Genomic DNA, 21,246 nt, shown 5'->3' with positions numbered 1-21,246 from the left:
CATTTATTTGTTAGTAATTTCTCAGGCAGGCGGCTGATTGGAGGCTGAACACTGACTCCTCCCTCAGTGGTAACTAATGACAACCGGAAGGCTCCACCCCTCCCCCTCTGCCCATCAAACTCTGTACAAACCCCGCCCCACCATCACTTCAAAAAAAAAAAAAAAAAAAAAAAACACCTCAGCCTGTCTCCGCCCGTCTGAAACGTCCGTCAGATAAAAACCAACAAACTCGATAAAAAACAGAAACAAACAGAAGTAACAAAACGCTCCATCAGGCTCCGCCCCTTGCGACAGCAGTTTGACGTCACTGTCTCATTGGTCCGCCGGGATGATTGGCACATGAGGAGGCGTGGCCTGCACAGCCTGTCCTCTCCAATGAGGGGGACGGGGCGGAGCTAGTCTGAGTCTGAGTCACTGGATTCCTCGGAGGAGGTTTGATCTTCATCATCCTCATCATCATCGTCGTCGTTCTGATGAAACCACAACAGGAAGTGGTTAAAAAAGTAAAAGTGGTGGAAATTCCTAACTAGAACATTTCCAGATTTCCTGAAGAACTGAAGTTGCATGGAACGTCCTGCCCGGTTGTTGCTAGGTGGTTGTTAGGGTGCGTTAGATGGTCGCTATAGTGATTCTGGGTTGTTGCGATGATGTGCTATGTTTGCAGTAGTCAAGTTTTGATTAGAGCTGGTAGAAACATCGCCGGCATTCAACTGAAAAAAAAAAAAAAAAACACCTACGAGGGAACTGAGTCTCTGAACTTTTTACCTTAAAACTCCATTAATTTACTCATTATGTCATTAAGGTATTTTAGTGGGAAATTTAAGGGAAATATTCATGGATAAATTAATGGAATGTAATATATTAAGGTGTTTGAATGTATTGTCTGTTGAGTTTAGGGGTTTCTAAGGGGAAACTTTTAAAGTGGCCAAATAACCTGAAACCCCTCCCTCAATGTATCATTAAAAAGGCCTTAATTCTTCAGCTAAGGTTAATATTCAGGGATGGTTTTCATGCTATTCGGTAAATTATTCATAAAAAACCCTTAAACTAAATACAATTCAAGGCTTTTTAATTGGTAAAAAAAAAACCTTTAAAACCGATCAAATAAGCTTAAAATCTATCACTTAATCTACAATCAAGACCATAAGTATTTGGACAGTTAAACATGTTTGGTTCTGCAGGTTTTGGAGCTTCTGTGGGAGATAGAGCACTTTAAACACATAGTTCAAAAGTAATTGGACACCTGGCTACTAAATGTTTCTTGGGCAGCTGTGTGTTATTTCAGTGTCAGTTCATGCACAAAGAGCTCAGACGTGGCTCAGAGTTGACTGAGAGCTGCCATTTAGATGGAGGTGGAGTTGTCTGTCAATATGAGGAGGGAAGAGGTGACCATCCAAGCGAAGAAGATTATGATGAGGCTCAAAAAAGAAAGCAAAAACCTGTCAGAGAGAAATCAAAAGGAGATGGTTTCTTAAAAAAAGCAGGTGTTCACAGGAAAACCAGAACATGTGAAATGAGCACCAGTCTGGTGGATGAGCAGAAAATCATTTGCATGGTGACGAAAATCCCCTTTACGACTGCACAGCGAGTCAAGAAACCTGTCCAGGGTGAAGGCGGACGTGTTTCCTTATCCATGATCAAGAGGAGAGTCCATGACCACAACCTCAGAGGATTCACCACAAAATGCAAATCCCTGGTAAACCTCAAAAACAGAACGGCCTGGCTGCAGTTTAAAACACAAAAAAAAACAAAAAAGGAACCAGCAAAGTTCTGGAACGAAGTTCTATGGACCGATGAAGCAAAAATGAACCTCTGGCTAATTGATGAAAAGAGAAGTAAAGGAAGAGCTCTGGACCCAAAGCCACCACCTCATCTGTCAAACATGGCGGTGGTTCTGCTATGACTCGGGCAGGTACGGCTCCAGTGGAACGGAGTCACTGGCATTTATCGATGATTTCACTGCTGGCAGAAGCAACAGGATGAGTGCAGAGGTTCAGAGGAGCACCGTGTGCTCAGATTCAGTCAAATGCATCAAAACTCACTGGCCGACATTTCATCATTCAAAGCAACCAGTTTTTCAGGGTGAAGAGGTAGATGATCCTCGACTGGCTGAGTCGGTCTCCTGACCGAGCAGCAGTCCGCTTGGTGAAGACCAGACTAGAGGCAGAGAGAGCCCACAACAACAAGAGCTGAAGGGGGCCGCAGTGAGGCTCTGGGAGAGCATCACCGCGGAAGGTACAAAGAGTCCCCTGACGTCTGGGGGTCAAAGACTTCAGCCAGTCCCTGACTGCAAAGGATTTTACACTGAATATTAAATATGATGAATTTGTTTGACTTCATGTGTATCTGCCTAGTGACTTCCGAACCCCTCAACTTTAGGGACAACGTGTTTAAAGGGCTGTATCTCCCACGCAGTTCTGTCTATATTGATATAAACCTGGTGTAAACCTTCATGTGGTTTCCATTGTTTTATTTCAGAGTGATTGAGCTGGAGCTCAGAACCTGAAGAAAAAAACATATGCAACTGTGGGTTTTGCGGTCATTTTTCAACATAAGGGAACACGGGGGATGGCTTTAAGGACATTTGGTACATTTTAGTAAGGGTTTTTTAACCCTGAAAAAGCTCCTTAAAATCAAGTAAGCTATTCATTGATGAACTCCATATTTGTAGTGAGTCCCCGAAGCTGAAAAATTAAGGTAATTTTTAAAAAGGTACAAATGGGCTTTCATGCTATTTGATACATTTCAAAGGTTTTCTACTCCTTAAAAACCCCTTAAACAATGGAGGTCAAAAGGCTGAAGATTGAAGCCCTTGGTATATGTGTTATAATCCATGAATTTATCAATTAATTTGGGGGTTAAGCCCCGAATTCTCAACGTAATTGAAAATCTAAGGTCCTTTTGAAGGGAATAATTAAGGGCTACCTGAAATGTTTTGTACATGATCAAACGGTTTTTACCCTTAAGTTAGCATCCAAACATTTTCAAATTTGTCCACATCATGGCGCCATGATATTTATTTTATTGATCCAATCAACCAATCACAGTGTGTCTCGTTCCAAACGTCCCACAGGGAGGAACGATTAAAAACATTTTCAGTTTTTGTGTGTGTGTGTTTTCACCTCGTCATCGTCATCGTCGCTGTCTGTGGTTCCCGATGTCTCATCATCCTCATCGGAGTCGGACGAGTCGCTTTTCTCCTCCTCCTCGTCCGTGTCAGACATGTCCTGCTGGAGAGCAGAGAGACACACGCTGCTTTACAAGGCCCAGCATTACAGACCGCACTGAGGGTTGAAAACGCCCACTCGGTTCAACCGACCAATCACAGCAGCTTGTTACAGAGGACCAGCACTGACTCGTCAACAAACTCAAAGACATGAAAACTGAAAAAATTCCCTCAATAAATTAAAAGCAGAAAAGCTGAGAAATAAACATTAAATGTAAACATTCATATTCCCTCAGTGTGTGTTTGTTATCGATGTGCTGCGTAGCGTGTGTAGTGTGTTACCTTGGCCCGGTACGCCATGGCTCTCTTGCCCACCCCGACCCCCGGCGTTGCGGCTCTCGAACCTACAGCCTTCCCCTTCGCCGTCACGCGGACTTTGGCTCCGGGACTGCTGCGAGCTTTAGTGGTGCTGCGACGTTTCTGACCGAGGACCAAACAAACAAACAACAAACAAACGTATTGACAAACTGACGTCTCTGAGGGACAACCAGTGACCTGCGGAGCCGGTTATCTGAATGCTGACAGATGATGTTTAACCGTGCTAACATTGCATTAGCTTAAAGGCAGTAAAATAAAGAAGACATTTTCCAAGTTCTTCTCTCTGTACTTATGATGCAGTTCAATGATAAATCTACGTTTTTATGTCAGAATCCCTCTTTTTTTCTTTCAAGCCTTAAAGAATTTTTCAACTGCGCATTCTGCTCTCATGGCAAATACATACATTTAGTATTGTTCCGCATTAGCTTAGCCACGCAGCTGTTATGCCTTATTATTAATGTTGTGTTAGCTTGTGTCGTGTTATCTAATGTTGGATTAGCAGTAGTTTAGCCAAGCTAAATTAATCGTATGGCTGCGTTAGAAAATATTACGTCACAAAAAAAGAAAAGTACAAAAAAAGATTTTTATCGAGGCGTAACGTTAGTTTAGCCTTTTTAATGTATCGTTAATGTCTCAGTTGCATATACTGGTAGTTAAACCCTGCTAACGTTAGCTTAGCTTGTGTCCTGTTTGCTTATGGAGCCTTAAGTTAATAGAACATTAGCAAGGCTAAACTGCCACTAAGTAAGCATAAGCTAAGAAGGCACAAGGTTTTCAATATTAGCTGGCTAGTTAGTTTAATACCACCATATTACTGATATAATGCTAGCTTAGCATCATGTTAAAAACTAGACTTGCTAACCTGCTGAAACCAGTGACCCCCCTTCCTAGAGCGATACTGTACCACACCTGTCCCCCCAGTAAATTGGTCTGAACATTTTAAACTGGCAGAAGACGGAAAAAATGAGAAAAAAAAACTCACCGAGGAGGAAAACTCTTTATAGACGGCTCGATCCTGAGGAGACAGAGACTGGAGAAGAGGAGGACGTGAAGGAAAAAAGAATCAGGACGCTGGAAACTCATCATGACCATCATCATCATCCTTTCATACATTTTGTTTTCTCTTTTTATCCAACATCTGAGTTTTGTCGTGTTAGTGCCTGTAACCAGGTGATAAAAGCCACCAGAGGGCGATGTGACGTGTCAGACGTCATTTTAATTTCATCATCGCTGATTTAACAGGCTGAAAAACAAGTTCACGGAAAGTCGATAACCATAAATTTACTAAGCTGTAGTTCATTATTCTGTGAGTTGGCTAAAGAGTAGCGTGACGCTCAGAGTGCCGCGGTGCCGTTGAGCAGCAGCTCACCTTGACCCAGGCCTCCAGCTCGGCCTTGTACTCCACCTGCTGCTCCTCCACCAGCTTCTTGTACTTGTCTTTCTGACTCTGGCTCAGCTTGTGCCACCTCTTCCCGATCTCCACCATCCGCTCCTTCAGACTGAAGTGGTTCAGTTCGCCATTGGTCAGCAGCTCCTGGGAGAACATCTGATACCCGCTCCTATTGGATGAAACGGCAGGGGGAGGGTCTCTTTAAAAGGTTCCAACAACGAGCAGTGAAATCTGCTCTCGTCTTACAGTCTCAGGAACAATTTTTCCACCATGGAACCTGTCAACATCGGACATTAACTGACATTTCTAATTTTTTTTTTTTTTTTTTTAAATCGACTGATAAACAATCATTAAATAATCCCTTAATTATCTAAGTCACTTCTCAAGAAAACATGCGCAGGATTCGACTTCTCAAATGTGAATATTAACATGTTTTAAGTCTTTAAAGCTACTTTTTTAAGCATTAATGCCAACAACTCTCTGGTTCCTGCTTCTAAAATGTGAATATATGCTGGATTTCTTTGTCTTCTAAGACATCAAACTAAACATCTTAGGCCAAACAATTCACTGATTAATTAAGAAAATACACTGCGGATTAACTGATAATGAAAATAATCACTAGTTGAAGACGTACTCAATACAAGAAGCAGTTTTCTTAAAAATCGAAATTATTCTCAAATTGAAGCTGGTATTCAAGTAACAGCCAGACGGATAAAGGGGGTTGGTAAAAGCATTAAGGGGGGTGTAACTGTCTGTAGTATAATGTTCATTTCCACAGTACAGTAACATCACAGCTGTACAACATCTGTTATGTTATAATCAGACTCAGCCCTTTTGTAGACGTTCCATTAAAAACAGACTCACACTGGAGGTTTCTTTGGTTCTCCATCAAACTTGGGTTTCCTCTGACCCTGTCCTGCCGGTGGAGCCCTCATCTCCAACAGCTCCCTCTGCAGGACGCCAACAGTCAGAACAGCACATAACAAAGACAGAAATAACTGAAATCAATAAACCATCCTGTCAGCGACATAAAATGGGGAGGCGGTGGGGGGGTCAGGAGTCTCTGGGCAGGGTCAGTGTCAGGGGGCGTGGCTCACTGACCACAGGTTGGTACTGAACCTCGTAACGCTTCTGGTCCTCCGCCGCCTTCTTGATCCAAGGAATCTTCTCCTTCTTCTCCATTGACTTCCAGGCCGCCTCCATCCCCGTCTGGGCCTTCCTGCGGTCACTCTGTGGGACCAACACATGGCCAACAGTGGGTTAAAGGCTGAAGATTGGAGGAAATGGGTGGCATTTTTTACAGAATTTTACTGTGCTACGTCAACGCTAGAATGTTCCAGACCGATCCTTGGAGCTAGTTTTCCTCATGTTCCTGACAGCTGAAAGACTTTTACTGTGAAGCAGCTGAAAGACAACGTTTTTGAGAGCAGCCTGGAAGGTGTTGCTCCATCAGGTTTGGCGTAAATTGTTGTGTATTTCCTCATGAAAAAGTCTAAAGTTGAACAACAAATTCTGACATTTGAGATTTTTCTAAACAGGTAATTCAACTGATAATAAAACATGAACAACTGTAGATAAATAGGTTAAAACAAGCTCACTCTGTATTTAGCCAGATAGTCTCCGATCACGCTGTGTTGCCACATCTCCTCAGCTGTTTTTGGCGTCTCTGGAAGCTTCGCCGTCTTCTTCCCATCCCGTCTTTCTTTTGGCGGTCCGGCAGGTACCCATGGCTCTGGCTCCGCCTCCCGACACCGCTCCTGGAATCAAACGAAAAACACCACCCCCCAGGTTAGTTTACAGTCACAGGGATGGGTAGTTTAGGCCGAATCCGAAATATACACCGGAGTAAAAATAACGGGGTCAAGAAAAAGGAAGAGTTTTCGGACCTTGACCGATGGAGACTTGGCTCTGTGCGGGCTGGAGGCCACGCCGGCTCCCAGTCGTGCCCCACCCAGTTTTTCCTCGGTCAGGACTCGGTCTCGTTCCTCCTCCGGAAGACTCTGAACAAACACCGTTCGACTCGATGAATAAGACATCTGTTCATACCGAACACTCTACCTTTGTTTTGTACCTTTTCTACTTTCTGCACTTTATTCGTCAGAGTTTCTGCGTGTGCTAAATCACAAGTCTTCGTGTTCAGTTTGACCTTTAACCTCAACACCAGCACCCTTCATAGAGCCCAACAAACCGACAGCCTATTCAAGTACGAACTTTTCACCCATTTAATCCCATTTTATTTGGTTAATATTTAATGGATTCGTTTTATGTTGCATTTATGTCAGATTCTATGCCGAGTAGAGCCTCAAGTAGTAGCCCCGGCTACTGCTTCTTCAGCCTCTGGCACCTTCCTCACACTCAACTCTTCAGGAGGAGCCATTTTATTCTGATGCAGGTGTTCACGTGAGGTATTTCAATCCAGGTTATTAGTGAAATGAAAGTTCGTCTTTAGATTAACGGGGATCAGCTGATGAATAGAAGTTGACGTACCTCTAGAAACCTCTGCAGGTCGATGTCGTACTGCTTCTTTTTCTGATCACACAAAGATGAGACGGACACATGAAGTGAGAGCAGACTTGGCAGCGACAGGAAGTAAATCCTGGTTTGGCGCTAGCGCCTTCATACCGACCTGCTCGCAGCGTTTCTGAAACATGTCCTTCTCTTTTTGCGTCATCATTTTCCACTGTTTACTGCAGAGAACCATCCGCTCGGTGCTGGGCACATCCTTCATGTTCACCATCAGCTCGGCGCAGTACAGAGAGTACCCGTTACTAGCCAAAAACACACAGCTGTTAGCCACTGCTACGAGCTACTTTGCTAGCTCGTACATGCTAGTCTCCTGGTTTTTAGCTCGTTAGACTGTTGTGCATCGTCTCACTAGTATCCAGTTAGTACGCGGTTTATCAGTACCTCGAATCTTCATCAGTTCTCTAGTATCTTAACCGCCAGCTAGCTAGTGGCCTGAACATCAGCTCCCTGGTATCCTGCCTGTTAGACCACCAGTGTCCTGCTGGTCAGCTCATTATTTTCTCGTTAGCCTGCTCATTGTTTGACCATCAGTCAGAACTCACGGTGGTGGTTTTGTCGGCCGTCCGTCAAACTTGTCTTTCAGCTGCCGCTCTGCTTTGGTGAGGACGGACCGGACGTGATCATCTGAGTTCACATCTGGATGAGCTTCATGATACGCTCTCATACTGTCCTGCACACACACACACACACAAAGAATCAGACAGAAAGCACCACTGAGCGCTTCTTCTCTCTTTCTCATCATGCATTTCTATCACTCTACTTCATGTCATCAACTTTGTGTCTTCTCTCTCCTGTAGTTTGTGCTTTTCCTCCCTGTCCTCATTCTGACTCTGGAGCTGCAGGATCCAGATTCACTACTATTCAACGAGCATTATTAAAGTTATTATTGCTATTGTTAATAATTGGTGCTGTTATCATTAATAACACTATTGTGCTTGAATACAACAGTATCTACAGTTTTTCCTGGTCTCTCTCTCCGAATTGAACTGAAGTGAATCTGGTCTCTAAAGACCTCGGTCCTGAATAAATGTTGACAATTGATTATAAGCTTGTATCCAAACACCTGCTCGAGTCTAAACTGTTCAGGGGACATGCTGAGGGTTTGAAATCTGACCTTCCCCTCAACTGCAGGCTCCTGATCTGGCTCCATTTTGATTTGATCTGATTTTCCTAGTCAGGATAATCCTGCTCCTAGTTGTGATATGGACCTGAACCAAGTGAATCCCACAGAGGCCACAGGATTTTAGGGACCAAATATCAGACTCTGAACGAGAGGATGGATCAGTCTGGTTCAGCTCAGTCCAGTTTGGTTCAGTCCAATCTGATCGGATTCGATGTGGCACAGTTTAGTCTGGGTCAGTGTTCAGTGTTCTGGTATAGTCTGATTGACTTCTGTTTGGTTTGGTTCTTTACGATTTTTGTCTGGTTCAATCGGGTCCAGTCCAGTCTGGTCTGCTACCTCATAGTCCTTCTGGAGCTCCAGGGCCTTGCTGATCCACTTCAGTCTCCTCTTGTCAGACAGTTGGGACCACTGTCTCCTCAGAGCCTCCTTCAACTCCTTCTGACTCACCTGAGAAACGACAGACAGGTTTGTTAGCGTTTTCACTCTCAGACTGTGTGTGTGTGTACACATGTTACAGTGTGTTACAGTGTGTGTGTGTGTGTGTGTGTGTGTGTGTGTGTGTGTACCTCTGGGTGGAGCTTCATGTAGGTCTTCTTCTCGTGGTTGTACCACAGCTGTTGGGGAGTTTTTGGTTTCTCTGGCAAGTCCGACTTCTTCCTCTCCTCAATCAGCTCTGGGTGGTCCTCCCTGCGGTTCAGCTGACGTTAGCCACACTAATGCTAACACCATACGCTACATTTCATCAGCTTATGCTTCACTGTTAACGGTTTAAAGTCAGTCAGCAGTTACTTTAAAGGGTAACACTTAAATAGAGGGGGTTAAAACGTAAAGGGTTAAGTTAGTTTACAATGAGTTAATTAACTGTTAACCATCAGTCATTTATCCGCTAATAAACAGTTTTCCATCAGTAGATCAACTTACTTGAATCGAGCCATGTTCTTCTCAAATTCCTCTTTCTCTCGTTGAAACTCTGTGATGTATTTTTGCTGCAGAAAAATAAAGAAAAACGTTTTATTAGTATTAAACAGCGTTAAAAATTCTCATTCATTTACATTTTTAGGCAATCAGACTATTTTCAAAACGTCCACGTGGACTATCGTGACTGACTTGTATCTAAGTGCGACTGTGTTTCAATGAGACTTTCTATAGAGAACATATTAACAAAATACTCTTATCTGTCAGCCTCATCTGCTTATCAGGTTCATACAGTCTGGACTCAGTTAACCCTCAGCTGACATGTCTCCAGCCCTTCAGCTGCAGAGTGATGCAGACCTTCTTTTTGTCGGGAAGCTCCTTGTACTTCTTGGACAGGATCTTGGTCAGGTCCAGGTTGCTCATCTCCGGGTGGATTTTAGCATATTTGGCTCGTTTCTCCATGAAGAAGCGAAAGTACGGAGTCAGAGGTTTCTTAGGGAAATCTGGGTGAGTCTGAACAGGAGAGAGGTCGAGGTGATCACTCTGTCCACATGGTGGTCAAATATACCATCTAAAGATTTCTACTGTGTGTACTGTTTCTTATTCTGTTCTGTTTGTGTTTAAGATTTAATTTTACTAAATGAAACCTTGTCTCCTTAGCAGATCCAGGATCAGCAGAGTCTGGTTTAGTAAAGTCTAACTGCGTTAATCTCACCTTCAGTTTCTTGCCTTTGTACGGGTTCTTCACGAACTCGATGGCGTCCACGATGAGCTCTGTCATTGTTCTGTACTTACGAACCTGAAAACACAAAAACAGGACAGCCTCTGTGGTGATGTAATATATCTGAACGGCCATGACATCGCCCTCCTGGCACATCGCGTGCCCCCACATTAAACACCCCTCTACCTCCCAGAAACAATTTCAAGTAAGGGATAAAATGAGACCGATTAACAATTAGCGTGTCCACTGCGGCATGAGAAAAGCCACTGGGAGTAAAAAGGAAAGTTTTCACAGCCACAAGAAGTAGGCGTAGTGGGGTGCATTATTATTGTTGTTGTTATCATTATTATTATTATCATTATTATTATTATATTACTGTGGCGTTACACTCACTCTGCTGGTCCCTGTTACCCTCAACAGGCCTGTCCTTTTTTTATATTACTGCGAGCAGCAAAAGTTTTCCAGGTGGTTTCCTACGTACTGTACAGTGTCCTATAGTAGTCTGTCTGTCGATCTGTTGTGTCAGAATGTTTGGATCTGATTCAGACAGCCTCTCCATTGTGGACGACATTAAATTCAAATCCAGCTTTCAGCCAAAAGCAGCTGAAAGCTGTAACACACAGTAACACACTGAAAACTCACACATGAGAGTAACACACTTTTTAAATGTTTTGCCTTCATCAGTGAGGACTTTTGATTTCTTCCTAACGGTGCATTTTTTTGTGTTCTCTGGCTGGACTGTATCTGAACGTGTTAAATAATCCAAAAAAAACACAAAGTGAGTTCATGATGTTGTTTTCAGATAGTTTGTTAGCTTTTAATCTGCCAGGGCCCTTTGTATAGCTTGATAACTACATGTCAAAGGCTCAAAGTTTCTTCATGGGGTTCCTCAGGGACCTGTTCTTGGTCCTTTCCTTTTTTCTAATTTATGTCATTTATGTAAAATTTTTTGTTAAACTTTTCACTGCTTTTATTTGCCAAAGACACAAATCTTTTAGCTTCACATGAAGAGTTTAGGTTCATGAATACAGTGTTAATTTAGAATAGGTGCAAAATGTTTTTAATATCACTTTAACAAATGTAGCCTCTTTATGAAAAAGACAAAATTTGTAAGATCTCCCAATAAAATACAGAAATCCCTAAACTCAGAGTGGCCATTTTAAATGGCCTGGAAGTTACCCAGGAGTCTTCTACAACGTGTTTTCAGAGTCCTTTTAAATTAAAATCTTTTTGTATAAATTTTACTTAATGGGATCTTTAGGGTTTCTTATGTCGTATTCAGATGTTTAACAGGTTAAACACATTTTGAGAAAAATTAATGGAAACGTTAACAACTAGGATATATTAAGGGCTTTTAATGAGCAACAACCAAATCAAATTTACCGAATAATGTCACAGGTACCACTCTGTTTGTATCTTATAGGGCCTCAACTTTTCAATTAAGATATGAATTCAGGGTTTCACCCCAAAGTTGGTGTTAATTATAGTATATTAAGGGGTTTAAAGGGGTAAAAAAACTCCTTAAAATTGACCAAATTAATCAAAAAAGCCATATCTGACTTTTCACCTTAAAACTTAATTTCTTAAGAATAAAATAAAAGGGATGGCTTCCATGTTATTTGGTACAAAATAGTGAAAAACCCTTTAACATCCGATCATCATTGGTACCTCGGTTGAGACTTTCTGCCATTTCTGGCGGCACATGTCTCCGGTGAAGCTGCCGAAGCAAACTTTCTCCCAGTCGAAGTGAGACTCTGTGGTTTTATATTTCATGGCGTCTCCGTCCGGCAGCAGGCTGCGAATCCTCTCCAACAGAGTCAGACAGTCCTCCTTACTCCAGTTATCTGTGGACACAAAGAAACAAACTCATACACCTGTCACTGTCGGCCCCAACAAGTGACACCACTGGGTTTTCTTCAGTCCGAGATTTTCGGAAGTCCTGCTGTAGGTCTGAAGATGCGAATAAGACGAGAGGTGAATCTGTTGGTGAGTGCATCAGTGTTTAAGAATAAGTCTGGTGTTATTCTGTCTTTTTCTTAAAATATTCAAATCTCATGTTTAGAATCAAACCAGCAGTCTGTTGGTCCGTCTCTCGACACCTTCCCTCCTCTGTCTTTGGTTCTCAGCTTCAAGCCCATCGGTTCCTACTGAAGACGTAAATATTTAAAAACACCTCACAAATGTATAGTTTCATTTAAAAATTCTCAGTCATTTTCCTAAAACAGCTGCTCACTGTAGTTTTTAATCAAACAAACAGGAGGAAACTGTGACTCTGTTGGGGACTATTTTCAGCGGCGGATTGATCCACGCTCGGTGCTCTAGTGAGCGTTTGTGGCAGAAGGATGGCGTGTGTGGGACTGAGTCTAAACAAACGACAGTGTGCGTGTTCGTGGTGATGAAGGAACACGTCACCCAGTGCGACAGTTTCTGGAAACGGTGGAGCTCTGTGGCTCCGAGGAACCAGAGACATCGCAGCTCCTGTTAGTGGGAGACGTTCAGATCTGGTTTGAGTCTGAACATGATGATGAGACGAGAAATACAGAAAATCTCCAGAGTAATTCTTTGATGGGGTCGCAGCAGGTGGTTTGTTACCTGGTTCACTTTTGATCCTGGCACTCTGAGCCGCGGAGACGCTGCTGCTGCCGTTCATCATGCAGCACCTGAGGGAGTTGACTCCCCTCCCTCCTCTGAACACACACACACACAATTAATACAACTTTACCTGTATACAACGAACGTGTGTGTGAACTGACTATTTTATATTATACAAAGTTATAAACTACTGGGTCAGAAGAATTTATTGGAAAAATTTCAGGGATTTTTAATCTGTACCTCACCTACGGTGAAAGTTATCCCCACAGAAAACCCTTATTAAAATCCCCTTCATCCGTCCCAGTCCACGAGTGTTTGCATTGATTTGTCCTGGTAAAGCTGTTAAATATCTGAGTAGTGAATAAGAGTCAATTAAAACCTGATTAATTAGCAGCTGAGAATATTTCAGAGCCCTGACGTGAACCAGAATCCCTTCACCTCAATAAAACCTTCAACTCATCATTCATGGATTTGTCAAACATTTCACATTCATGTGGAAACTAAGGGGAAAGTCACGACGCCCTTAAAATCTACTCCATCTTCTGATTAAGGCCTTTTCACATTAAGGGCTTTTTAAGGGCTTCGGTTTCTCAAACTAAAGGACAAATGAAGGATCTCTGGCCGATCCAGGTTCAGGTGCTGGTGTGTTTTCACGGGGGGATTAAGAGTTAATTCAGGCCGTCAGTTTTGGCTGAGATATTCGGATGATAAGTCACAGATTCTAGATTTAGTTTAATTCACACACAGTCCCGTTTCTGACCCGCCAGCTCCTGTCCGCCCTCAGCGCTTTGATCCCCGCCTGTCTTGACCCCGACTGGCCGGCCGAGGTAACATTTCCCCGGCTGTGCTGTGTCACTGCTGCCCGCTGACAAGGTCAAATTGGAGGGCAAAGATTACGCAAAGATTCCGTTTCTGTACTTTAAGTGGAACATGCAGGGTATTTTAGCTTCAGACTTTAAATTAGATCCCAGTTAACTGCTAAAAAGTGGAAACATCTATGAGGCGGACCGTTGTTACCGATCTCGGAGCGTATACAGGTCAGAATGTTTCACCAAACTCCATTGAAAAATCTTCCATTTTAATGCAAATGTAATTATATGTAAACATAAAGCTTGTTCGAGACATTTACCCCGGTCTTTAAGAGCAACTCTTCGTTCAGCATAAATCCAGCACATTGTGTAGCTCTTATTTTAGAAAAAATAAAGAGCTGGCGAGAGTTTCCAAAAGATGCTTCTCCCAGAATAAAACACGGAGGGCGGTAGAGAGCAAACTGGATTGAGTCTTTACAAGTTTGTAAAAATTAAGTGTGGCTTGGTGGACACTTTACGAGCCCAAACCATCAAAATCTGTCCCCCGTTCTCGTGAATATCGATGTATGCGCAAATAACTGCCGCTGTGTGCGCTGATACGGGCATTTTTTAAAGCAGGAGTTTGAAACTGTGTGCGTACCGCGGGAATGTGTTCGGGGTCGAAATTAAGTGAAACCAGCGGGCCGTCAGGCTCCAGCTGCCCCGGTAATGGCGTCCGTCCTCCGGCAGGAGTCACCACGTAGCTTCCGCTGGCACGCAAAGAGCTACTCGAGACAAGCTAACGTTATCCTTTTTTGGTTAAATGTGGAAATTGCGAGATAAACTTAGAAAATACAAACACGAATTATATTTAAATGTTTTTAAAACACCAGCCAAAAGCTCAATTTGGCACGTGTAGCTTATAATCGCATTATTTAGCAAAACTGCTTAAATGACAAAATTAGTCGACATCTGTGTCTTTGGTTTTAGAAAGAATGAGGTTATAATGGCGAAATGATGGTCTGGTGCAACTCATAGAACTGCCGGAACTCTAATATTTGATGATTTCGGTGCTGAGCGGGTTGGATGACTTACTGCTGCCCCAGAAGCCTTCACTGCGAAGCCGCCATGAATGTTCTGGAGACTCGGGGACAAACGACCAGAAAACCCCAGAAATCTGTTTAAAATCACAACTTACTACTTACCTTCTGGTTCACACAGAAACCCGGGTTATAACTGCACACCACTGTGGTCGTTTGGATTATTTCGGGAGTTTCAAAGTGTGTTTTTTTCAGCCGTAAACCCCGGGGAGTCAGGTCGAAACGAATCCGACAAAAGGAGCGTCTAGTCCGGTATGAAACTCCGCCCAGCGCCGCAGGGGGAGGAACTCCGGGGGAAAACATGAGGACAAAGGCGGAGGATGAAACCAGAGACAGCGGCTAAGACACCAGCCAAAGCCGCTTAAAAAATAGTTAATGTGTAGAAATAACACTTTATTGAACGTGTCGTACACAATCATTCAGTCGATATTCACAAAACTTAAACCGCGACAGCGTCCTTTTCTGTAAATCTACCATCCTGACTTTAACCTGGTCCGGGTCCAGATGCTGAACCGCCGGGCAGACAAGAGGACTGGGGCCCAGGGACCCGACGGCCAGCCGTCGACAGAGATGCGGCCGGGGGCACGGGGAGGAGAGCGGCTGCCCGGCTGCTCCAGACTCCGAGAGGAAGAACCAAAGTGTGCAGAAAGTTATCAGCTCCGCCGGCTGCTCCGGTCTCCCTCCCCGGCCTGTCGGGTGCTAATCAGCGGCTCGGAGAAGGCAGAGTAACATGCATCCTGCAGGACAGCAGCCGGCATCCACATGGCATCCTGCCCGCTGAGAGCACACCGTCTGCCGGGTCTGATCTCCCCGAGTCACCGGTCCCCTCCCATAGAGAGCAGTGAAGTTGGAGGTAAGCCCTGATCAATCAATACAACAAACCGATCGATACACCTGCCCTCAGGGGAACATCTCCACAGGTGTGTGGAGGGCGGAGAGGGGCTGGGGGGCTCAGCTCCACCGGTTTTATTTCTTGTGCAGTTTTATAAATAAAATGCATTTTCTACAAAATCTACAGGGACTTTATTTTTTGTGACTTTATGAACTTAGTCCCAAAACGAATAAATCAGAAACCACGTCAGGACCCCGGGGCCCTCAGTGCGTGCGTGTGTTTGACTGTCCGCCTGTTTACCGCCACCTGCTGCTCCGGATGTTGAACTATTAAAGGGAGAGTCTGTCATTTTAGCTATGAAATGATTGTTAATGAACTCAGCGTTGATAGGTGAAGAAAAATCACAGAGTTCCTTCGTTTGTCCTTTACTTTGAAAAACCGAAGCCCTTAAAAAGCCCTTAATGTGAAAAGGCCTTAATCAGACGATGTAGTAGATTTTAAGGGCGTCGTGACTTTCCCTTAGTTTCCACATGAATGTGAAATGTTTGACAAATCCATGAATGATGAGTTGAAGGTTTTATTGAGGTGAAGGGATTCTGGTTCACGTCAGGGCTCTGAAATATTCTCAGCTGCTAATTAATCAGGTTTTAATTGACTCTTATTCACCACTCAGATATTGAACAGCTTTACCAGGACAAATGAACGGAAACACTCGTGGACTGGGACGGATGAAGAGATTCATCAAAAATAGTTTAATATGTTACAAACCAGTAATTAATGGTCAATCATTAATCATCCCTTTAAAATTCCATTACAAATACCTTAGTAACCTCATTAAAAAGGATCGATGAATGGATTCAGTTTCATGTTGTAATGTTATTTCAATTTTAAGTCCTTTTTAAATAATCTTTTTTCTTACCTTAAGTTTTTTTTAATTTGAATCAGTTGTTTACTTTTCACATCACACAGCTGTGGACTTCCGCCGTTGCTGGTCGTCCTGTGTTCAGAGGTTTCACAGGTGAGTCTCACCTGAACGAACCGACAACACGCAGCGAGAGACCGTCACCTTAACCAACTCTGAACAAAACCACGTCTCTGCTGCTTGAGTCAAATGTGTGTTTAACACTGGGAACAAGGCAGATAAGCTCCAGCGGTGCAGTGTGAACGAGGCGATGGAGTGAAAACCTAATTCAGAAACCTCAGTGGTGAGGCACAAAAAACCCCAGGCCCCTTCCTCTTTCAAGACATTTATCGTCACGTCTGTGAAAAACCGAACCAAGATGTCGTGGTTTTGAGGATCATCACTAATCAAGTCTTTATAAGTATTTTAGAAAATATAAACAATTTGAAATCTGAGCAGATTTTAGCCTTTTTGAATTAACATATTTAATTAATGTGTGATGTTTCACTATGAGGCTTTACAACATTATGCAGCGTCATAAAACCATCTAACTGGTACTACACTGAGAGGGGATCCCTGTAGTACCGGTTCACGTTTAATTTTGAGAATTAAAGTACATTTGTTTCTAACAAGTGGTAACCCGATCTGCTGCGACATATAGGAAGCAGAATAAAACATCAGAATCCATACATTTACAAATAAGGCGACCTAGAAGCTGCTCTCGCTCTCAGGCTGACGGACTGGACTTAATGCAGGAGACGCATTAAATAATAACTCAGTATTTTCTGATAGTGCTGGATGTTTCCTTACATAAACAATGTCGGTGAACACGTTGCTGAAACTGAGCTCTAATATTGTTTTTGATGCAAGAAATAGTTTGTCAAATTATTCAGAAAACAGTCATAGTTTATTTATAATCCTAATAATGTAAATCTCAAAATGCAGATACAAACAAACTTTTAATTTCTAGTCTTCTTTTGGGGTGGGGGGCTCCACATGTTGGGTCCTAAACGGACTGATGGATCCCTTAATACAAAATCAACAAGTAGGTCTCATTAATCACCTTGGAAATAGAGGAAAAAAATCTTTGCACAAGGCTCATTCACTGGAAGTTTTGCAGATCTTTCAACCATATCTCATGGCCTTCATCAGCAGCTGCAGTCTGGTCAGTTGTCATAAATCTAAATCTTAGTTAATAATATTTTCCAGTGCTGTTGAATGTATAGGAACTGGAAAACATGCTGATGTTTTCAAATAGGACCATTTGACAAAACCACTGATGAATTTCTGATGTGTAGCTTCTTGTGATCTGTCATTTTTATGGTTTGAAAATGACTGATTTGGCTGTTAAATATATCCACTGAGTTGCAACTGTCCACGCACAGGTTTTTAATTGCATCTGCAGAATTTTGATGAAAACAAATAATCAGTGATTACATAGAAATAGATTAGACACAATGTGATTAGTCTGTATACAATATCCGCTTTTCTTTTCACTTTTTGTTTTCCGAACTCTGAAAAATGACAGACAGAAAACAACACAAACTGTGAGTTCATCCGCAGATGTTTATTGTTGATGGTGGTGATGGTAGTTTCCTCCTGGTTGTGGCCTGCGCTGATCCGGCTCAGTCCCGGTTCAGTCCCAGCTAAGGCCCTGGTCAGACTCGGCTCAGTCGCGTTAGCAAAGCACGAAGCAGAAACAGACGTCAGGGTCAAACTGACGCCTTTCCTATCAGGTCATATTTCACAATAAAACATAAAAAACAAAAACAATGACCTGCAATGTATAGAAAATTATATTTCAGCTTTAACAACAGTTTTAATAACTGTCAAAAGTTTTATTCTGTCTTTCCTTCGGACACAAACTCTAAATAAATACACATTAAACTTCAGATTGCACTTTTAACCACCTGGATCCATCCTGACGAGGCCAAAGCCCAGAATCAATATATTCAATACAATACCACATAAACACACTGCAATTACCAAAGAAAAAACAATGGAGACATCACAGAATTACAAGAGCTGTAACTCAAAACTGCGAGGAAATTGGTTAATCTAACTCCTGATGAATAGATTATCGGACAACTTTGCGATCATTAAGAGAAAACAGTTTAATCATTACAAAATTTGAATCTCAGAACAACAGCATCTATCTCATTATTATAAGATTTGTATCTTGTATCTCAGCAATGTCTTAATTATAAGATACCTCATGCTGTTCAGCCAATTATAATTACATGATAACTACCTCACGATTACAGGAAAGCTATGTTATAAAAATGAAAAAATCGGATAATTACCAAATGATTTTATAATAAGGAGAAAGAACAAACATAATTACAATATCCTACTTAGATGTAGAGACTAAGTCTTTTTCTTTGGTGAATACAGTGTGTTTCCAGTTCAATACAACACACGTCGAACTTAGAGAACAATCAAACATTTTGTGAAATCCTTTTGTTTGCCACATTAAAAGATAAACAGTTTTTATTGATGGTAGAGTTACAGGCTAGGCTAACGCTTTCCCCCTACTTCCAGTCTTTGTGCTAAGCTAGGCTAAACGCAGACACAGAGATGAAACTGACTGGAAAAGACAAACAACAGGATTTAGTTAAATGTCAGACTATTCCTTTAAAATACAATTGTTAAAAAAAATACAATTGTTACAATGCAATTGTTAACATCTCACCACTGCTCTCAGGTCATTTTAATGTTTTCAATAATAATTAATTCACTTTCAGAAACTGAATGTTGAAGCACATACAACTTTTCAGTAAGGACAGATTAGTGTCAACTACGTTAGCTTGGTTGCATTTAAGCTAACAAGCACACAGACCTTACCTGTAGATAATTTCTTAAGCTAACGTGTTGGTTAGCAAACATGCTAGCCACAATGAGTCAGCAAGAAATATTTCTATTTAGAAACTAAATGAACAGAGTGAGTCAGTAGTGGTTTAACAAACCCCAACCAACTTTCCCTCCAACTGCGCACCTGACATCTACAGTAAACAGAGACAGGACTAAATGAATAGGTGAAAAAAACCTTAAATGCTTCTGGAAGGTGTTTTGTTTGAAAAACTCGATCAGGGTTGGTCACATCATTAAAATTTCTTAGCAAAACTATTTATTTAAAATGAATCGCTGTAATCTCAGAGATGAAGTAAATCCACATGAAGCTTTCGCAGAGTTCAGCTTTGACGTGGATTCTTTCTGCTAACTAGCTAGCTTGCTAACTGCCGGTCCATAAACTAGCTAGTGACAGTACTGACCACAACCTAAGCGGTTAGCTCTCCAGCTACAGTAGCCAACGTAATCACAAGTACAAATCTACGGAGCCCCCAAAGTTGCAAGTTGTTTTTTTTTTCTTTTGTTTTTTTTTCCACTTGTGCGAACATGATAAGTTGGTGTAACTGAGCACTCAGGCTCCTGTAATCAAAAAGGTTATGCTAAGTAGCTAACTTACACCTGAAACTCCTGTTTCTTGTTTGAGCGTCAAGCTAACCTTAGCAAACTACAGCTCTGAAAACTTTCTTCATTTGACTGGATAGGTTGTAATGCTTCTTCTTCTTCTTGATTATTTTGTTGTATAAAACGCTGAATAAATGAGACCGCTGCCTGGTTAATGTTATTACAATCTCTGTAGCCATGCATGCTGGGCAGTACGTATCTATCTAGTATCTAGTATCTCTTGGCTAAAAGTTTCCCCCTGCTTCTGGTTTTTGTGCTGAGCTAAGCTAAACGCAGAGCTGAATTGATGTGAATCATCTGACTCTGGAGAAGACAGAGACGTTTTATTAAATGTTGAACTGTTCCTTCATCTCTTTAAACTGGATCACATTAATACTGAGGGAGTTAAATGAGACAGAATCCTCCTGTTGGTGACCAATGAATATATAATTTTTCCATAAATGTTATGTTCAGATGGAGACGTCCCCAGTCATCACAGTAAATATCCACTGACCAACAATACAAACAGCTTCCAGCTTTAATGTCCTCACAAATCCTTTCATGTGGCACAAAACCCATTCTCCCTGATTTTATTATAAAACCACCAAATCACAGCCTGTCCCCCAACTCAACTCAGGTTAATTAATGGATAAATCAATGAATTATAATATGTGAAAGGGTTTTTAATGGATTAAACCGAAGGTTTAAGAAGTTTGTATACCTCAAAGAACCTTTAAAATTCGATGCAAGCCATCAGTCAGAGCTTTAGCACATTCAGAACACTTGAATCATAGGTTCGAATTTATCTGAGGAGTTCTACAAACTTCCCACAGTTATACGATGAATTTTTCATTGTTTGTAACAGCAATTTTTGAGGTTAATTTATTTGAAAACCTTAAGGGAAATCTTTAAAACTACAGTTTGACTTCAGAAAGTTGTTTTGTTTTCTTATTGTTCTGACAGGAGTTGCTCTCTCTGGTGTACCAGGGATCAATCCTACGTCCTCTACATATGATTTGTGATGATGAAGCTGTCTGATGGATATTCATTACAGCAATAATCTCTGGGACTTCAACAGTCAACTTCTCCTCTGAAGTTGTTGGAAATAATTTTCTAAACTCAACAATCCTCTCGTGGCTTTAACTGAAACTACTCTGGGAGGAAGTCGAGAGTATTTTCGCTTTTTTAACGAAAAGTCAAACTTGAAGAAAATGAGACTGAAGGACGTAAAGACTCAAACAGAGTGTTATTCTGCTCAGATGAAACCAGATTAATCAGGACCTGTACAGAAACATACAGAGGTGACAGGTGTGTACAGACAGACTTGAGGACATACAGAGGTTTATGTTTTATACAGATACATA

The 21,246-nt window shown here is 42.0% G+C and overlaps 1 protein-coding gene across 6 annotated transcripts; it reads right to left on the bottom strand.

The window, feature by feature from the left end:
• Positions 1-165: 165 nt before the first annotated feature.
• On the bottom strand, positions 166-15,214 carry ubtfl (upstream binding transcription factor, like). 6 transcript variants are annotated; one of them, XM_040145442.1, is made up of 21 exons: positions 15,111-15,214; positions 14,805-14,986; positions 12,812-12,906; positions 11,888-12,063; positions 10,214-10,297; positions 9,856-10,011; positions 9,505-9,569; positions 9,150-9,270; positions 8,920-9,030; positions 8,003-8,130; positions 7,561-7,702; positions 7,422-7,463; positions 6,821-6,934; positions 6,533-6,691; positions 6,036-6,164; positions 5,799-5,884; positions 4,914-5,103; positions 4,527-4,574; positions 3,509-3,646; positions 3,123-3,230; positions 396-470 (listed from the first exon to the last, which is right to left on the bottom strand). In XM_040145442.1, exons 3-21 carry the CDS (start codon positions 12,870-12,872, stop codon positions 396-398), a joined length of 2,133 nt encoding a protein of 710 aa, XP_040001376.1. In that variant the 5' UTR covers positions 12,873-12,906; positions 14,805-14,986; positions 15,111-15,214. The 6 variants fall into 6 exon arrangements, with proteins under 6 accessions (XP_040001377.1, XP_040001380.1, XP_040001381.1 ...); XM_040145443.1 differs by having other exon boundaries at positions 166-470; positions 14,805-15,214; XM_040145446.1 differs by having other exon boundaries at positions 166-470; positions 3,123-3,227; positions 14,805-15,214.
• Positions 15,215-21,246: the final 6,032 nt, after the last annotated feature.

This window comes from Xiphias gladius, chromosome 15 (genome assembly GCF_016859285.1).
Source record: "Xiphias gladius isolate SHS-SW01 ecotype Sanya breed wild chromosome 15, ASM1685928v1, whole genome shotgun sequence".
Lineage (NCBI taxonomy): Eukaryota > Metazoa > Chordata > Actinopteri > Istiophoriformes > Xiphiidae > Xiphias > Xiphias gladius.
Note: the sequence above shows the minus strand (reverse complement) of the source record. Positions and strands in the feature narration are given on the sequence as shown.